Below are 17,164 nucleotides of genomic sequence, written 5' to 3' on the forward strand. Positions count from 1 at the left end.
TAATTTTGATTGCTTTATTAAAATATTCCTCACAGAATTCTTTACAAAAAAACCACGTTCCTAAAAAGTCATTCAACAAACATCAAGACCTTCTACATATAGGACACCGATGGAAAAAAGCAGAAAATCCATGTTCCCAGTTCTAAATATGACTCTGAAATACTTAAAATTCTGAAAGGTTAATTCAAAAATCTCAAATCTTACTTCACTTAAAATTTCAATAGTGCTGAAATTTTGATTTAGTATTGTGCTTGTAGTGCTGTCCCTATTTTTTGTTCACAAGAACAATAGCCTATCACTCTGTTGCTATCTAAAATATATATGTTCACATGTTTTCAATATACATTTATATAAATATATGTATATGTATATATTTATATTTATACAAAACAAAATTTTCTGAGTTGTAAATAAATAAAAAATCTTAAGGAAACCAAGTCGGTATAAAAGTTAAAGTTATAATACATTTAATCCATTAATTCTAAAGTTTAGACAAAGTTCTGGGTCTTCTTCATGAAAGAAATGTACGAACAGTACCCTTGATTGTCCCTCTACAAATAGGACATTTTCTTAGAGAAGGGGCACAATCTTTGCATACTACTAGATGACCACAAGGAATAAACACTATGGACACCTCTTTGTCCATACACACTTTACATGTCCTTTCTTCTTGTAGTCTCCTCAGTTGTTCTTCCATTGGTAAATCTAAGAAGAGAAAAGAATTTTTAATAAAAGGTAATTCGCTGCTTCTCCTCCAATGAAACGTTAAGGAAATAAAACCATGTTTTCTACTGGTTTAAATTATTAATACTATTTTACCTGAAACATCTTCTGTGGGAATATACTTTATGTCCTGTTGCACTAAGGGAGAAAAAGAAAAAGCATTATTATGACATGCAAGGTTAATACTTAGTCACAGAATATATATTTTTTAACTAACAGTTTAGACTCTGGCCAAATACTACAAATAATTGTCATAATATCAAGGCAACAAAAGTCTTTAACTTTTTTGGTGAAATTAATGGTTTATAAATTAGATTGATAATTTATAATTTTCAATAATCACATTATTAATAAGAGCATATTTTCAATTAACCTAAAAAGTTCCCCAAAGTAATTTTCCAGCACTCACCAAATAAATGCTTGTATAACGTTGGCTCAATTTCTTGTAGAGAGTTTTTGAATATGGTGGCAGCAAAATTTCCTTTTACTAAAATAGTATCAATCAGTTCTCTTGATTGTAAAGATGTTTGTGTCTTCTGTTTAATAACATCATATTCCTGTTCATTAATCACTCTGGCAGTTAGTAGACTATCCAGGATTGGAAGCACACACGTCAAATGTCGAAAAAGTGCCATTCTATTATTCCGGATTAATGAGAGATCACCTTTATAGAAAAGCAAACAAACACAAACATGATCAAACTCCGCTCACAAACTTCCTTCCACACCTACACATACAACTGAATGAAAAACAACCATTATTCATCATCAGTTAGGCACTGAAGGTGATTGCTAGCGTAACTGATCCCCTGTGCCTAAAATAACGCTGCTTATAGTAAGGACTAACATTTACTGAACACTGTGCATTAACTTATTTCATCTTCACAATAGCTCGTTGGAGTGGGTACTACCTGATTTAACAGATAAGATAATGGGCACCGTCTGGCAAGTAAATTGCTAAAGGACACAAAGCTAAGAAAAGTCAAACCTAGGTAGTTTGGTGTCATAATCTGTGCTCTCAACCATTCTATAACACTACCAAACCTTTAACCAAATAAACTTTAGAACCTGATAAAAAATGAAATTTCCGTTCAATCTAGTCAAATTGGGGAAGAATTAAAATGATAGAACGTTTTTTTCTCAAATTATCATTTATCCATAAAATTTCTTTAAAATTCTGTTTTAAGATGAAGTTTTAATCACTTCTCCAAATTAGACATGATATTGCCATTACCTAAATATTTTATAGTAAGGGGGGAAAGGTACTATCAGCATTTGGAAAAATAAATCCTACTTGTCAATGGCACCTTCCTGTCCTATGGGATCATTGTATTGTCCTTCAAGATTTGGATTGTGTATATATTGGTAAAATATTTTATATTTGGAAACTCTGAAACTTTATCATCCCTTTGGACTATGACTTATGAATCTAAGTTTATTAATTAATTATCATATAGTTTTACCATGATCCATAAAGCTATATCTATAAAATAACTAAAGACAGAGTTTGGGCTGTCTAAAGAAGAATTATTTGGGAGGAGGTGATTGTTGGATTTTAGAAACACTGACTTTGTCAAATAATAGGACACATAAATAGAATCACTTAGTAAGGAATAAAAAATAGTGTTTAGTCAAAAAGTCAAGGATAGAGTTATATAATTTGAAGAAAATTGAAGCTCTGAGAATAAATGAGAAAAGGGCTAGGACCTAGAACAATGTCTGGCACAAAGTCAATGCTCCATAAACATCTGTTGAGCAAATGAACAACCAAGCCTTAGTAATTCAAAGAGCACTAGGAACAAAGAAGTAATAGCCAGGAGGGTAGAAGAATTAGAACTTATATTCTGTTAAATAATCTATGTCAGAGAAGCAGTGATATATTAGAAAATTAAAATATAATATACTTGATATTAAAGTATATTAGTTTTTCAATCTAAGATTTATTCTTCTAGTTACATTTTACTTAACCTAAGGCAATAAGTTCTCTGAAATTCTTAAGATTTCTAAAATTGGATTGCTACTAGCTGAGGGAAAAAGTCTCATTTCGAAGTCATAGACTGTAGTCTTGCTTATAAGAGGTGAAGACTTGAATACACCTTTGAAGTATATTATCCTTTATCTCTGAAAAAAAATAACCTAAATTGCCTCTTTATTTACACACCTGTCGAGAAATTACTCACCTACTGTTCTTGGGAAACTATAATCAGTAACCTAAATGTAAGTATTTTCTTCTTTTTTTAAAGATTGGCACCTGAGCTAACAACTGTTGCCAATCTTTTTCTTTTTTTTCTTTCTGCTTTTTCTCCTCAAATCCCCCCAGTATATAGTTGTATATATTTTAGTTGTGGGTTCTCCTAGTTGTAGTATGTGGGACACCACCTCAATGTGACCTGATGAGTAGTGCCATGTCCGCACCCAGGATCCAAACTGGTAAAACCCTGGGCTGCCGCAGTAGAGCGTGTGAACTTAACCACTCGGCCACGCGGCCGGCCCCCAAATATAAGTATTTTCATTCACTCATTCAAAAAGTATTTCTTGAGCACAGACTATGTGGAGACTCTGTGCTGGGTAGTGTGGCTACAACAGTGAGCTGAGAAGCTAAGGGATCTTTTCGACAATGCAAATTATTGTATATTGTTGACCTGGAGTCATCTCTTGAGACTGTTGATTTTCTTTGGAAGAAATAAAAATATTTTATAGCTGGATGGCTTTAGGCTTCATGGGGTCTATAAACAATTGTGAAGATGGGTGTTCTCTTCTTTGAGTAACTTTTCACTGATGACCAATGGCTAAGGCTGTGAAGACCACAGGAAGAACATGCAGCCTGATCTTCACAGTGAGAGAACCTGACTAGGCTGGGCAAAGATGAACTTGGACTATGTTGCTGCCATATTGGTGATGTGTAGGACTAAATAATTCCCACTTTGGTAAATATAGGATACTATATTACTATGGTCTGATACGTCTGTCTTGGTTGACCAGAAGACAAATCCACCTTTGTGGGCAGGAGTAGGTTTATCCAGAAATGGAATGAACAGTCTTGCTGTCAATCATCCTGGAAGAAATACATCCCATATGGCCTTGGACAAGAATAAGAGGCAAACTCTTTTCTCTTTCTGGGCTTTGTGGATATTTAAGGGCCTAAGGAAAATGTGTTTGGGGCTTTCCTAGTCATTGTGTAAAGTGGCCAGAGCTATACAGAGACGGACCAGAAGTTAGGCAGAGAGACTCATGAGGATGGGCTTAGGGGCACCAAGAGAGGCCACATGTAGTTATAGTTGTCAATTGCCATCTGTGATAGAATGCCCTTCTGTGCCTAAATCTCCAGTAAGAGCTTGTTAAAAGTCACAGTCTGTTTTCAGCTGTGTTGAAAGGTCTCTCGGATCTGGTCCACACTTGGGAAAGAGTGGAAAGGAGAGATCAACATTTCTCTTTGTCTAGGCAGAGTGGTGACAGGAGTCAGAGCCACCAGATGAGAAAGGACATGATCAGAGCACGAGAGTTTTGTGAAGGGCAATAGAGGAGCAGACAAGGCTAGCACAGAAGGACACGGGCAACTCGTCCTGAGAGAATGTGAAACAGTATCCCAGGACTCCCCTAAGTAACAGAGGGACACTCCAGAGAGAACTCAGTTCTTGTGTGGGCAGGTAGGGAACTTAACCATATTTGTACGTTAATTTAGAGTCACAGGCTAAGACACACGGTTACACTAATATTGAAATTAATCATTGTCCCTGATCCCACCCCAATTTGCAGAAAAGGGGAATGAGCAACTAGCCTGGAATCAAAAATGTGCCATGAATAATTACATACACAGTCAACTACCGAAAGTAAAAACATAAATTAAGAAAAAGCAGGAAAAAATGCTTTCACTCAATATAAACATTTTCAATTTACTAATAAGCAATTCAAATATATTTTAATGTGAATAAATTCTTCAGAATTCAAATTTAGAATACTGAACATAAAAGTCTGATTGCATTGACTATGAGTATATTTTCAGTAACTTATATACAGTGACATCAAATCCTTATGGCAATAGAGCTATATTAATAAAGGTGTGTACCTGATTCTTTTTCTTCAGTTGCTCTTTCTTTCTCCTCTTCCCTCATCTCATCTTCTGCATTAAGTAACTCTAACACAAGATCACTGATGGTTTTGTAATTCTCTCCAGTGGTTAGGATTTTACTCTGAACTGTCTGTTTTATCAGCCTTCTACTGAAGCCCATTTCCAAAGCAGCTTTAACCACAGGTGTATTCATCATGACTGCGTCTTCTGAATGGTTTTCTCCAGGTCCAAAATGAATAACTATATGGAATAAAGAATTTAGCACATATTGGGATAGTCTGTATATTTTTTAAATTGAAAGTTATTATAATATCAAAAACATAAAGCCTAGAAAATGTATAGGCACTATTTTGAATTAACTTTGTTAAATTTAAAATAATGATATACATGTTCAGTCACTAAAATAAGAATATGGAATATTGCATTCAGGTACAAAATATGTATTGTCTGGCATAACTATGAGTGGGAGAAAGAAATAGAATGCTGGGGATCACCCCCACCAGCACTGAGATTTTTTTCCCCATGTTGAATGAACAAATGAGCTTTCTAAATCAGATATGTTTCACATATTTTTGAAAGAGGCCATTGTCATCACTCCTATTACCACAATGGGCTCCTACAATATTGCCCCTGTCTAGTTCATTCTCAACATTGCAATCAGAGTGACTTTTTAAAAACACAAATCTCATTGTGTCACACTCCTTCTTAAATTCCATCAACAATTCCATTGCTCTTGGGATAACATTCAATTGTGGCTTACAAGATCTCACACAAATTGGACCCTGTTTACCTCTTCAGCCTTATCTCTTGCCAGTTTCTCACTCCCATTCCATACTCTAGTCCAGAAATCACAAACTAATGGCTCTGGGTCAAATTCTGCCTGCAGTGCGGACCACTCTCACAGCTGTCCTGCTTCATTCATTTACCTCTTTGCAAATCCTACTTCTGGCCATAAAGAATTTTCTTCACTTCTTCAAATGTGCCTCTTCTCTTTTGTCGCTTAAGCCTTTCATGTGCTGCTCTCTCTGCCTGGAATATCCTTTTCCTCCCTCTGTCATTTGGTTAACTACTGCTCTTCCCTTCGATTCTGTGCTAAGATAAATAGTTCCTCTGGAAAGCCTTTTCTGATCTTCCAAGTCTGGGTTAATTGTCCCTCATGCACTCTCACAGCACACTTTACTTTCCCTACCATATCTCTTTCTCCTCTCTGTGTATTTGTCTGTATCCCTTAGACTACTAGCTCATCAGAGCAGGCATCATGTTTATCCTATTTTCTATTCTTTCCTCAGAACAGCAGATGCACAATAAATATTTATTGAATTGAATTGAATAAAGATAGATAATGGAGTAGAAGAGTTTGTTCAAATACTGGCTCTACCACCTTTTAGGTTTAAGATGATGGACAGGTCACTTAACCTCTCTGAGCCTCATGGTCCCTACTGAAGAATGGGAACAATATTGTCTATCCTCTCCGTTTCATAGAAAGAAGACATGAGCAATCTGATGTCATGGTGCATCTGTTCCCACACTGGTCTGAGAACAAAGGTAAGGCTGGAGGTATGTAGTTTGCTAAAACTATAGATGCTCAAGCCTCACCCTTAGATACTATAATTCAATTCAGTAGGTTTAAAGTGGAGACTAGAAATCTATAATATTTTTTAAAGTTCCTCAGGCAATTATGATATGCACTGAAGTTTGAGAAATGCCAACTTATTTGAAAATGCATTATAAATTATAGATCATGATACAAATATACATTACTATTATTACCAACTTTCAGTCTGCACAGTACCAAATGGTTCTATTTAAATTCAGTAATTATTATCATTATACATACTTGGTGACTCTGCGTTTTCATCTTCTGGATTGTCTGAAGTAGACAAGAGCTACAGAAAAAAAAATATATATGTAAATTAAAATATAAATCTTATCCTGCCCATTGAAATAAAAATGAAGCAGAAGACCTATTTCATTCAATTTATTGTAAACTGATTTGCCTACTGGCAAAATAAATTTTTACATCAAAAGCAATATTTCATTTGCATCCAACAGTAATTGTCTAGGCCATAAACTAATAGAATTGCTTTGTGTGTGTGTGTGCGCATGTGCATGCATTAACAAATTAAATCTCTTTTCATTAAGGCAGGAATAGGGCTACATCTTTTCAGTGATCCGTGAGACAACTGTTGTCTGCCTTTCATCCCAAAGATTGTGTATTTCCTGGGTCATCCTTTGGAATAAGTTGGACCCTATATCAGTTTCGGTGACTATGGCTAGGATATGTTTGACCCTCAAACTATTATATAAGTTCTACTTGCTTTTCAAGGAAGTTTAGAAAGAGTAATACAATTCTCTTTCTCAAATCTTTCCTAAGAAAAATTTATATAGTAAAACTATTAAATGCTACTATCCAGCCAATTTTTTTCCTCAAATAATTTAATTTATTTGCAACTTTATTGGAGAAATACTTAGAGAGAAACATAATTTAAATGCTATTTTTCAGGAGGTTTCTAATTGTAGATCTGTTTTTACCTGTAGAATTGTAATCTCTAAGATCATGTTGGATGTTGTAAAAAAGCAAATGTATTTTTAAAGCAATTCTTGTCTTTTCGCTACTTTCTGTAATTATCAGAAACCAATTTATCTGTTGTTAACTAATGATTTAAAAAAAAGTCCCTACCTGTTCAAGTAGATGAGGGTAATTGGCTTGAACTCGACTGATGAACTCTTGTCCCTTAATTCGTATCAAGTATTCACACCTACAATGTAAACAAAATTAAGTTTGGGGGGTTATTTTAATCCGGCCATTTGTAGACTGCTAAATGTTTCAAACGAACATAAACATACATATAACCACTTGAATATTCACTTAGCACACGGGAAGTGGTAAGAGACACTGCAGTCAAAGGCAAGACGATGTGAACAAGAGGAGGGCTCTAGCGGGTCATCTGTCAAGGCTGAAGTGCGTGAGGGTCCCCAGGCTCTCAGTCCCCTGGAGATAAGTAAGGCTGTCTCCACTCAAGAGTTCCTGCTGCTCTTCAACTACTCTAAGATCCCTAAAAACACTCTGAACACTAAGAACAGAGCCAAGGAGACAGGTAGAAAGTCCTCTAATAAATGATACTGTTCATACATAAGCTTTGCATGTTTAAAAGCTGAAAGTACACCAAGAGGGACATGAGAGAAAGAATGAGGAAGCTGAACATGTTTTCTAATACATTTTCGTATACTCACAAGTTTGGAAATTCCTAGATAACATGCATCCATTGTCAAATTTAAGTACAAAATGAATTCACAGCACTACCAAAGCAAATTCACCATTCTTTTCATATATCCCCAAAATTACCACAATGGAAAGCTAGCAACACTTTTTTAAAATGCCTGTGTAAGGTGTTCTTTATAATCGCCATAATTTTTGACATCTGAAATATTTGGGGAGCACGAAGTTGCTATAAATGAGGATATAGTATTATTATTTAAAAACCTATATAATTAAAGTAAGTTCAGATACCAAGTTTAGTAATCAACATTAAAAATACTAAAAGTTTTAACCATAAAAAATATAAGTAAAGCCCACTTGATTTCAATAAAAGGAGAGTGTAAACAGGTATGGGATAAACAAAAGTGTAAGCAATGACAAGAAATGCTATGTAGTGATCAAAACAGATGAGATGGGTCTCTATTTATCCTATCTCCTATTTAATATCACAACCTGCCTGGTGCCTCTAATCTCCTTATCCTGCTCTCTTATTCATTTTTATCCATAGCACTTAACTGTCTTCTAACATGCTACATAACTTATTTATTAAATTTTTATTAAATGTCTGTCCTCTCCTGCTATAAACTTAGCATATGAGACCAGGAGTCTTGGTTTTGTTCAGTGGAGTATTTTAAGCACCTAGAATGACGTCTGGCAAAAGGTGATCAACTAATATTACTGAATGTTGAATGAATGGAGATATGTCCAAGTCATAATATTTACTGAAAAAAAACTATATATAATATCTAATTCACATAAAATTGTATACACTTGTCTATATATGTACATATGCATAAAGAGATGTCTGGAGGGATGTTCACTAAAATAGTAACTGTGGTCATCTTTAGGTGGTAAGATTTCTGGACATTTTAATTTTTTGTCTACTTTTCTACAATGTGTGATTTTGATTTTATAATGAGCATATATTATTTTAAATATATCTCTATTTTTTAATTATACACAAAAAAATCTCAAACCTATTTCTTCTTTGTCTTGAACTTCCATCAAAACATTTTAAGCAATTATTTTCCTAAGTAATCCACCCTAAATGTATTCACAAATGTATTTTTTAAACAGACAGAATAAAGTAAAGACTGTCTCTAAGATAAACACATATAACCCATCTCATGATAATCACACACATTTGCAAAGAGAGTTTCAAAACAATTACCTTGGAAACCACTTGGCATGTTCCACCCATGGGTCATCTCCAGATTCCCAACACCTCAATCCACCATCACAGCAAAAGCATTTGACATCATCACTGTGACCTAAAATTAATTTTGGACCAAAACTCATGAATACATATAATTTGCCCACGAAAATGTATAAAACGTTGAATTTTTTAAATTATTATTATCAGATTAAGTTTCTTACCCATATAATAAAAACCCGCACTTGCCAGCTGCTCAGGAGGAACCTGAACACTAGAGGGCCAGTTACAGAATGTTCTAAAGCGGGCTGCATGTGTCTGCATGCTCAGGTTAGAAACGGTGTATCTTGAAGTGTCTTCAAACTGGTTTTCTACAAACGGGCAGTTGGGGAAATGTCTCAGGTGTTCTGACATAGCATCATCCTTCGGTTCCCAATTGCTCAATTTTCCACCACAGGCAAAGCAGGCCACTCTGTCCCCAGGTCCTATGTAGTAAAAGCCAGCTTTTGCCAGATCTGTTGGCGACAGAAAGGTCAGCGGCCACATCTGGAAAGTGAGTAATCTGGCTTTTTCGGTATTCATTGCACAATGGTAGGGACTTGTCCTCAAGGCAGAAAAATCGTGATTTGGTCCAGAGTTTACAGGGTTTGATGGAAAGCTTGAATAGGAGCCACTGAAGTAGCCACTGTTTTCCAAACTTGGAAGTAATGAATGTGTGGAATTTGTTACTGAAGAAGAAAAAGCAAGTTGAGAGGTGGCTCCCGAAATGTTAACTGAATTTAGATTTTGAACAAAGCTACAGCTAGGATACAACTTTTTATGCTTTTCAATAGGATTGTCTCCTTGTTTCCAGTTATCCAGCATCAGGCCACAACAGAAGCATTTGACTCTGTCATTTATACCGGTGTAATAAAAACCAGCGCGGGCAAGGCTCCTTTCTGAGACAGGGACACCAGGAGGGAAAGTCGAATATGTAGATATTCGGTACAGTTCACAAGAAAAGTCATACTTCAATTCAAACATATTGGCGCTTTTCATCAAATTTGATAAGAATACGCTGTTTTCTACTATGTTCATAATAAAATGGCTGGGGAGCAAAAGGGACTAGCCTTTCTCTGGGGAGGTAGTTTTGTGCATGGCTTTTGATTTTTATTAGTTTTAGTATGAGGTTGAACATCTAGAATGGGAAATTTTTCATTCTTTTCTCTTCTATGAATTTAGAGTTTCATCAAGCAAGATTCTAAATCCTATGCTGATATGTTTTAAGGGACAATTTGCACAACCACAACTTTGTATAGTTATACATACAATGTAAACATGAAGCTATACAGTACCTTGTGATGAAAATTAAAACCCTTCGTGAAAGTGTACAGTGCTTTAGTCATCAAGATGCCAGAGGGTCAGGCATCTCCACAGGTAGGTCAACCTCTCCACTAGAATGCTTCAGCAATGCTCAGCCAGCCTGAAGATAAATTGTCTGACTCACGCAGCTAGCATGCTTTCAGGGTGGAAAGTTACGCCCTGTAAGAGCTCTTCACAAAAAAATATTCAAACTATGTTTATTTTGCTTTTTTTTAATTGTGAAATTTGGTAGCAAGAAAGAAAAATAAAAAGTAAGATCTACCTCAAAAGAGGAAAAGAATGCATTACCATATTTCACTGATTCTAAGATGCATGTTTTAATATCTCTGTTATCAAGAGGTATCTTACAATTAATGGCATGTCATAATAATTAGCAGCATTTTTCTTAGAGGTACATAAAATAATGGTGTCTTATAATTGATGACATCTTAGATTCAACGAAATATAGCATATCCCAAATCTTGCTCAAATTAAGTAATTTTTCTTCCTACAATCATTTTAATAGGCAGAACAACACAATCTAAAATTTTCCTCCAAATAAAGTGCTCAAGTAGTAAAAGAATTGTCTGATACATTTTAAGGCTTGGTTTCAAGATTAATTAAATAATAATTACTTCCCATAGATAGTCAGGAACCTGGTTGCTTAGTCATAGTGATACCATTGGATCTTAGCAAATTAAATGTTCCATTTCAAATGAATTATCAGAGAAGAATGTATTTGCTCAATTGGTCATTTAGGCTCAACTTCATGCTGCTGAGGAGCCAACACTAAATTTTCTACTCCGACAGTGGATTTACTTTTAAAAACAGTCAAAAGTCAGAGTGCTGAGTCTGTAGGCTAAGACGCATAATCAAATTGTACAAATTTGGTTTTGGTCATAAATTATTTCACAGATAGCATACCTTGAATCATAATTTATCATGGCAAAAAATAACAACAAATTTATTTTGTCATAATCTACTTCTCTTGAAGAGCAGAGACTTTCTAAAAATTCAGAATTTCTCAATTATGACTAGCTATTAGTAAATAGGTTCTGCATCAATGATATCAGCAATGACCAACAAACAAGTCATCCTGGTTTTCCAAGCAGTGATTTGCAAGCATGGTTTCCTGGGTCCCACAGAGGTTGGCACTTTCCACAGCAGACTTTAATTTATTTCCAGGTGGCAGGAGAAACATATTTTAATACCTGTGATAATTTCCCTCAAAGGTGAGTTATTGTGTCTAACTTCAGTACGATTTTCATTGCTCAAAAACTTTACACATTGTTATAAAAACCTTCTTGGTGTTCATTACTCCTTCTGTAAATTTTCTTTCCGAATAAGTTTGTTCACTTACCAAAATATAACCATCCAACCATCATTCTCATTCTTATTATCCTCAGAGATAATAACTCATTTGAACAAACTAAATTTTAGACTTTTTAAAATATCAACTCTTATAAATGGTTAATTTCTTTACCATTCATCATGTTTATCTTTCATACTTTCTCTAAATTTGTTATACCTATCAAAAAGTTTTGTTCTTGACATTTCATTATCATTGTAGAAGTCTTTAAAGATGTCAAAAGTTTTATTTGCATATTTTTCTAATTTAGCAGAAGGTTGAATATTAACTTTTTGTTCTAGATAACTATCACTCATTTTTAAATCTTTACCAAACACAGGTGCTTTTTTTATTCTACACAGCAGCCAATGAGAGAGGACCTGGCCAACTTGAAGAGTGGTTCAACAATATGTCCCAGCTATAATCACTTCTCTTTTACATTGAAGGTCAAATTCAAAATCAAACTCATTATTACTTTATAGTTACACATCATGTAATTAGTTCATATTTTCAACATTAACATTCTTTGGCTACCAAAAACTCCAGTTAACTACTTTATTTGTTTATTCATGCACAAAACTACCTCCCGGAGATTAGACTAAGTCCCTTTTAAGAGTTTTAGGCCTCCATTTTGAGATGTTTTGATTTATAGAAAAAAACTGGAAAAAACTTGAAGCAGAACAGCTCACTTCTTTTGTAAAACCTGTTTAAAAAAAAAAAGAAAAGACAGTTTTAAAAGTCGAATCATTCATAGATGTAACACAATGATTTATTTTTAAACATTTTCTCCAAAAACTAGTATTTATTGATTGTCTACCATGTACAAGGTGCTGTACCAGGCACCATGGAGGCCAAGAAATCCCAGATAAAAGCCAGAGGGCTCCAACTGGCGGCAAGCAGAGGAATTCCCTTTAGCTTGCACAGAATTGGACTCTAACATTTTACTATTTTTTTAACTTTTTATTTTGAAAATAATTTATTCATAGAGAAAACTTACAAAAATAACAGTTCCCAAATACGCTGTACTCAACTTCCCCAAAGTTAACATCTTACATAAACAGAGTACAATTACAGAAACCAGAAAATTAACATTGATACATGGCTGTGAATTAATCTACATGTCTTATTTGAATTTCACCAGTTTTCCAAGTAAGTTTTGTCTTGGACCACAATATTTTTAAAGTTTTAATGGACTACCAACATTTTTTAAAAATAAGAGATTTCCCATAACATTCTAGATTCCAAGCTTCTCTTGTAAAATCAGAAGATCTGGCAACACTGGGCTTATATTCCTGCAAGGCAATAACCAACTAGCGCAGAGGAATGGCTGTACCCTTTAGAAAGGCCACATGCTCTCCAGTCTGACACCCTGATACGGAGACTGACTGTCAGTTGCTATTTATCACTGAGCTGGCACTATTGTTTTTCTTACAGTAGAATTATGAAGAGAGTGAAATTGTTCTAATACCTGTGTCTATCGAAAGTAACAAAAATGAAAGGTAGATAAAGAGCAACACACATTTTAAGAAATATGAGAGCACTATATTTCTTTATGGAAGGAAGAATATTCCTACATGTTAAATATGTAAACACAGTGTGTTTTTGTTTAAAAGAGACACCCACAGTTCTGTTCATTTATATCACCTGCCTGTCCTGTACGCATTTGAGATTGCAAACCCCTTACACAGACCTTACCCTGAAGAAGCTCTGGTGTGGAAACAGGCATATCTGTGGAAATTTAGGCTACAGTTATACAAAAACTATACAAAAATATGCCAAGATGCAAACCCTGGAGCAATTCAAACTCTACCTCAACCATTTCCAACACCTAGACTTCTAAATGCTGCTGGGGAAGATTTGCCACTTTGCAGACTGGGACCAGCACAATTTCAGACTCTACCTTGGCTGGCCCTTGGCCATCCCTTAGCAATTCTCCTTAGCCCTAGCCCACTGCCCTATGCAACTCTTCTAAACCTTCAATACCTTCCTCAAGCTGCTCCTCCAGTGCTCTCCATCTCACTTTCAGTAGATTGCTTGCCTTCTATTTCTCAAAGAAAAGAGACATCATTGAGCAGTAATCCTTTCCCTTTCTCAAATCCACGCCTGTTTCGCTCACAACCTACTTGCTGCCTCAGTTAAAGATGCCTGCCCCTTTGTGGGTTCCCATTCTCTCCCACTGCCTCTGAAATCTTGTTTTTAACCTCATCCCCTTCATTTCTTCAACTCTTACACTCAACTGGCTCTTTTCCTTCAACATAACAAGCGTGCTTAAGTCTGTCTCAGCTTTCAAATGAAAACAAATTAAAAAATCCTCTTTGACCTCACTTTCCACTCCAGCAACTACCCTGTATCTCACCTTCTCTTTACAGCCAAGTGAACTGAACAAGTGTCTATAGTTAAGGTTTCCCACTGCAATGGGCTGTAGCCAGCACCACTTAAAACTACTCTCAATATTAACAACACCAAAGTCTTCTCTCCCAAACCAATGGAAATTTTTGCATCTGACGCTGGGGCCCACTTCCTCTTAGAAATGTTCTACCACCCCAGCTTCTAGGATACCACCCTTTCCAAATTCCTCTTCCCTTTCTAGTGGTTCCTTCTCAGATTGGCTCAAATCCCCAATCTCTTCTCTCCTTACTCTTTCATTTCCAGTGGGCAACCTCCCTGATCCCAGGGATGCTGGCTGTCTCCACCCTCTTGGGCACTTAGCATATCCATGTCTCTGACACTGGGGGGTAAGTGTGCCTTTTCTTTCTGCCTCTCCCTGGACTGTGAGCTCCTTCAGAGCAGAACTATGTTTCAGCTCTCTACCAGCCTCCCCACCCCCAACATCCATCCAGCCTGACATAAAATGCAGACACTAAGACTCTTTGTTGAAGAAGTGAATGTTGGCACACTTGACTGAGCCCCTCCAAGACCACAACACCCTCACATGCATGGTATTAAGGATATCAATTTTATGTTTATGACTACCAAGTCTGCTCACTGATGGCTTAAAACCAGGCTTTGGAGTCAGATATCTTGGGTTTCCAATACCATTCAGTCTCCCCATAACAGGGGTGTGGCCTTGGGCAAGTAAATCTCCCTGAGCCTGTTTCCTCATTCTCATTGGAGATAATTATGGTAACTGCTTCTTAAGACGGTGAGAATTAAATCTGAAAAACACATGTAAAGTCTTTGCAGGAGTTCTAGGATACAGTAGGTACTAGCAACACCTAATGTTAACAATAAATAATAGCACACAACGTTAACACTATTGTTTGTTACTCCAGCATCAGGTAAATGCCTCTAGCACTTTCCTAGATTAAGATTAAGAGCACTACATGGTTTCCATGCTGATCATCAGGAAAACAAACAAAACTCTGCTCTCTGCCACCACTTGGAAACATTCCTCCATTTGTTCACTAAATAAAGATTTGACTGGGTCTCTACCCTGCCACAGCTCGGCTTCAGGCTCTGTCCTCAAGCTTCTCTGGCGCCCTCAAAGACCCCGTGATACTTCTTGACACTTGGTTGAATTAAACCAAGTGTCCAAGCTTTCCCATGCCACTTTCCCATTCTCAGTCCCATTGCAGTTTCTTTTAAAAGTAAAATAGAAACTGAACACCAGGCAGGAAGGTAAACCGAAAGAGAGTGTCGGTGAGGGCAGCACAGGGCGGCGGCCACCCTCCCTCTCTCGGGGACATTGCAGCCGGCGCCCAGCGCCTCCCGGCGGGCAGGCAGCACAGCAAAGTCGCGGCGGAGGGTACTGGCTGGTAGAGCGCCCCGCGCCTGGGCTCGCAGTGTACCCGCTCTTTTATCTGTCTCTGATCGGCTTGAGAGCCAATCTGGGGTCGACCTCTGGTCCCCGGAGCAGCGTTTGTTTACGGTGCCACCCGGCTGACCCTCGTCCTCCGCTGCCGGCCCCGCCCGCCCCTCCACGAGCAGCAGCAGACGCGTCCCCTACCCGCGCGCGAGGCGGGGGGCGGTTCACGCGCACAGACACACAAGACACACAGCACACTCACTGGCTCACAGCCTCATAGCAGCCCTCTTCACCGACCTGCTGGCCCCCTGGCCCATGCGCGCCGGCAAGGACGTGCTTCTCGGTTGACACCGGTCGTCCCGGCTGTTGGGTGCGGGCTAGAGTGTCACGCTGCCTTTTGAATGTCTCACCTCGACCCACCCACTCGCCACCCCCACCTCCACACACCCGGAGTCCTGCACTCCCCCCAGTGGTTTGCATGTGCGCTGGTGCTTTCCTCTTAGGACTTAGGGGAACTCCAGCGGTAATAACCACATGCACTTCCCCTTAATCAATGGCCTGGCAACCCACTCGGGGATTTCCATGGCCCTAAAAGCTTGACTATTTCTTAACCGAGGCGTATCCGCGTGGCATTTACTGAAAGACCTTTGCTTCATTGTTGGTGGGTCAGAGGAAATCTTGATAACCCGTGTAGAGAAGATGATCACTGGTCAGCCTGACTGGAAAAGTTCCATCTTCTACGTGATTGAAAAAGAGAATACCGAAACTGTGAAATCTCTGATAATTTCTACTTTTTGTTCTAATCGAGAAAGGAAGGCAGGAATGGTAATGTAGGGGTATGTAAAAAATCACATGATTTTCTTTTTCAGTTTATTTTTACTGTTTTAAAGATTGAGACTACCTTATTTGTTTCCTATGTTGAAACTTCGGTGGGGGGGGGGTGGTTGTTTTTATAACTAGGGTAGAGTTGGCTATTAAAAAATTCCCCCTTTTAGCCTTTTATCTCACAGGAGGGATCTCTAAGTTACGATGATAATCTCATGGAAACCTGAAGTCTGAGTCTTCAGCACTGCCATATTTTCCTCAGCACTCCCTGTCTAAGCAATGAATTTGAGCAACTTTAAGGACAGTGCAAGCCAGGGTGGGAGAGCTCCCGTCATTCTCCTGTCTTCCGTAGATCAAAGATAATCGGGAACCAGAGGCAGAACCCATAATATTATTCAGGAATTCATCATCCTCTAGAAACAAGAATGCCCTTTCCATTCAGGAGAGCCAGGCTGAGCTAGCGTATCTTCCAGGTAGACTTGGCTGCCCGTGGCAGGTGAGCGTTCCAGCTGGAATCATATCAGAAAGATTGTTTATCTATCATATGGAGATTTTAATCCACTTTTAAACTTGCTGAGTTCAAAACTTTATAAACCATTTTCCACTCATCTTTGAGACGATTGAAACTACTTTGTGGTCCTTATACACTTTTGATCATGCACCCACCAAAGGAATTTTGAAAAACTATATTTCTCTGCACAT

General features: G+C 37.4%; 1 protein-coding gene across 2 annotated transcripts; it reads right to left on the minus strand.

The window, feature by feature from the left end:
- Nucleotides 1-16,151, minus strand: BIRC3 (baculoviral IAP repeat containing 3). Of its 2 annotated transcripts, none has more exons than XM_014864328.3 (9): nucleotides 15,935-16,151; nucleotides 9,428-12,595; nucleotides 9,222-9,321; nucleotides 7,472-7,550; nucleotides 6,629-6,677; nucleotides 4,789-5,031; nucleotides 1,133-1,387; nucleotides 820-861; nucleotides 1-705 (listed from the first exon to the last, which is right to left on the minus strand). In XM_014864328.3, the coding sequence occupies exons 2-9, from the start codon at nucleotides 10,278-10,280 to the stop codon at nucleotides 512-514; spliced, it is 1,815 nt and encodes a 604-aa protein (XP_014719814.1). In that variant the 5' UTR covers nucleotides 10,281-12,595; nucleotides 15,935-16,151; the 3' UTR covers nucleotides 1-511. The 2 variants fall into 2 exon arrangements, with proteins under 2 accessions (XP_014719814.1, XP_044608301.1); XM_044752366.2 differs by having other exon boundaries at nucleotides 15,900-16,050.
- Nucleotides 16,152-17,164: the final 1,013 nt, after the last annotated feature.

The sequence above is a fragment of the Equus asinus genome, chromosome 20 (genome assembly GCF_041296235.1).
Source record: "Equus asinus isolate D_3611 breed Donkey chromosome 20, EquAss-T2T_v2, whole genome shotgun sequence".
Taxonomy (NCBI): domain Eukaryota; kingdom Metazoa; phylum Chordata; class Mammalia; order Perissodactyla; family Equidae; genus Equus; species Equus asinus.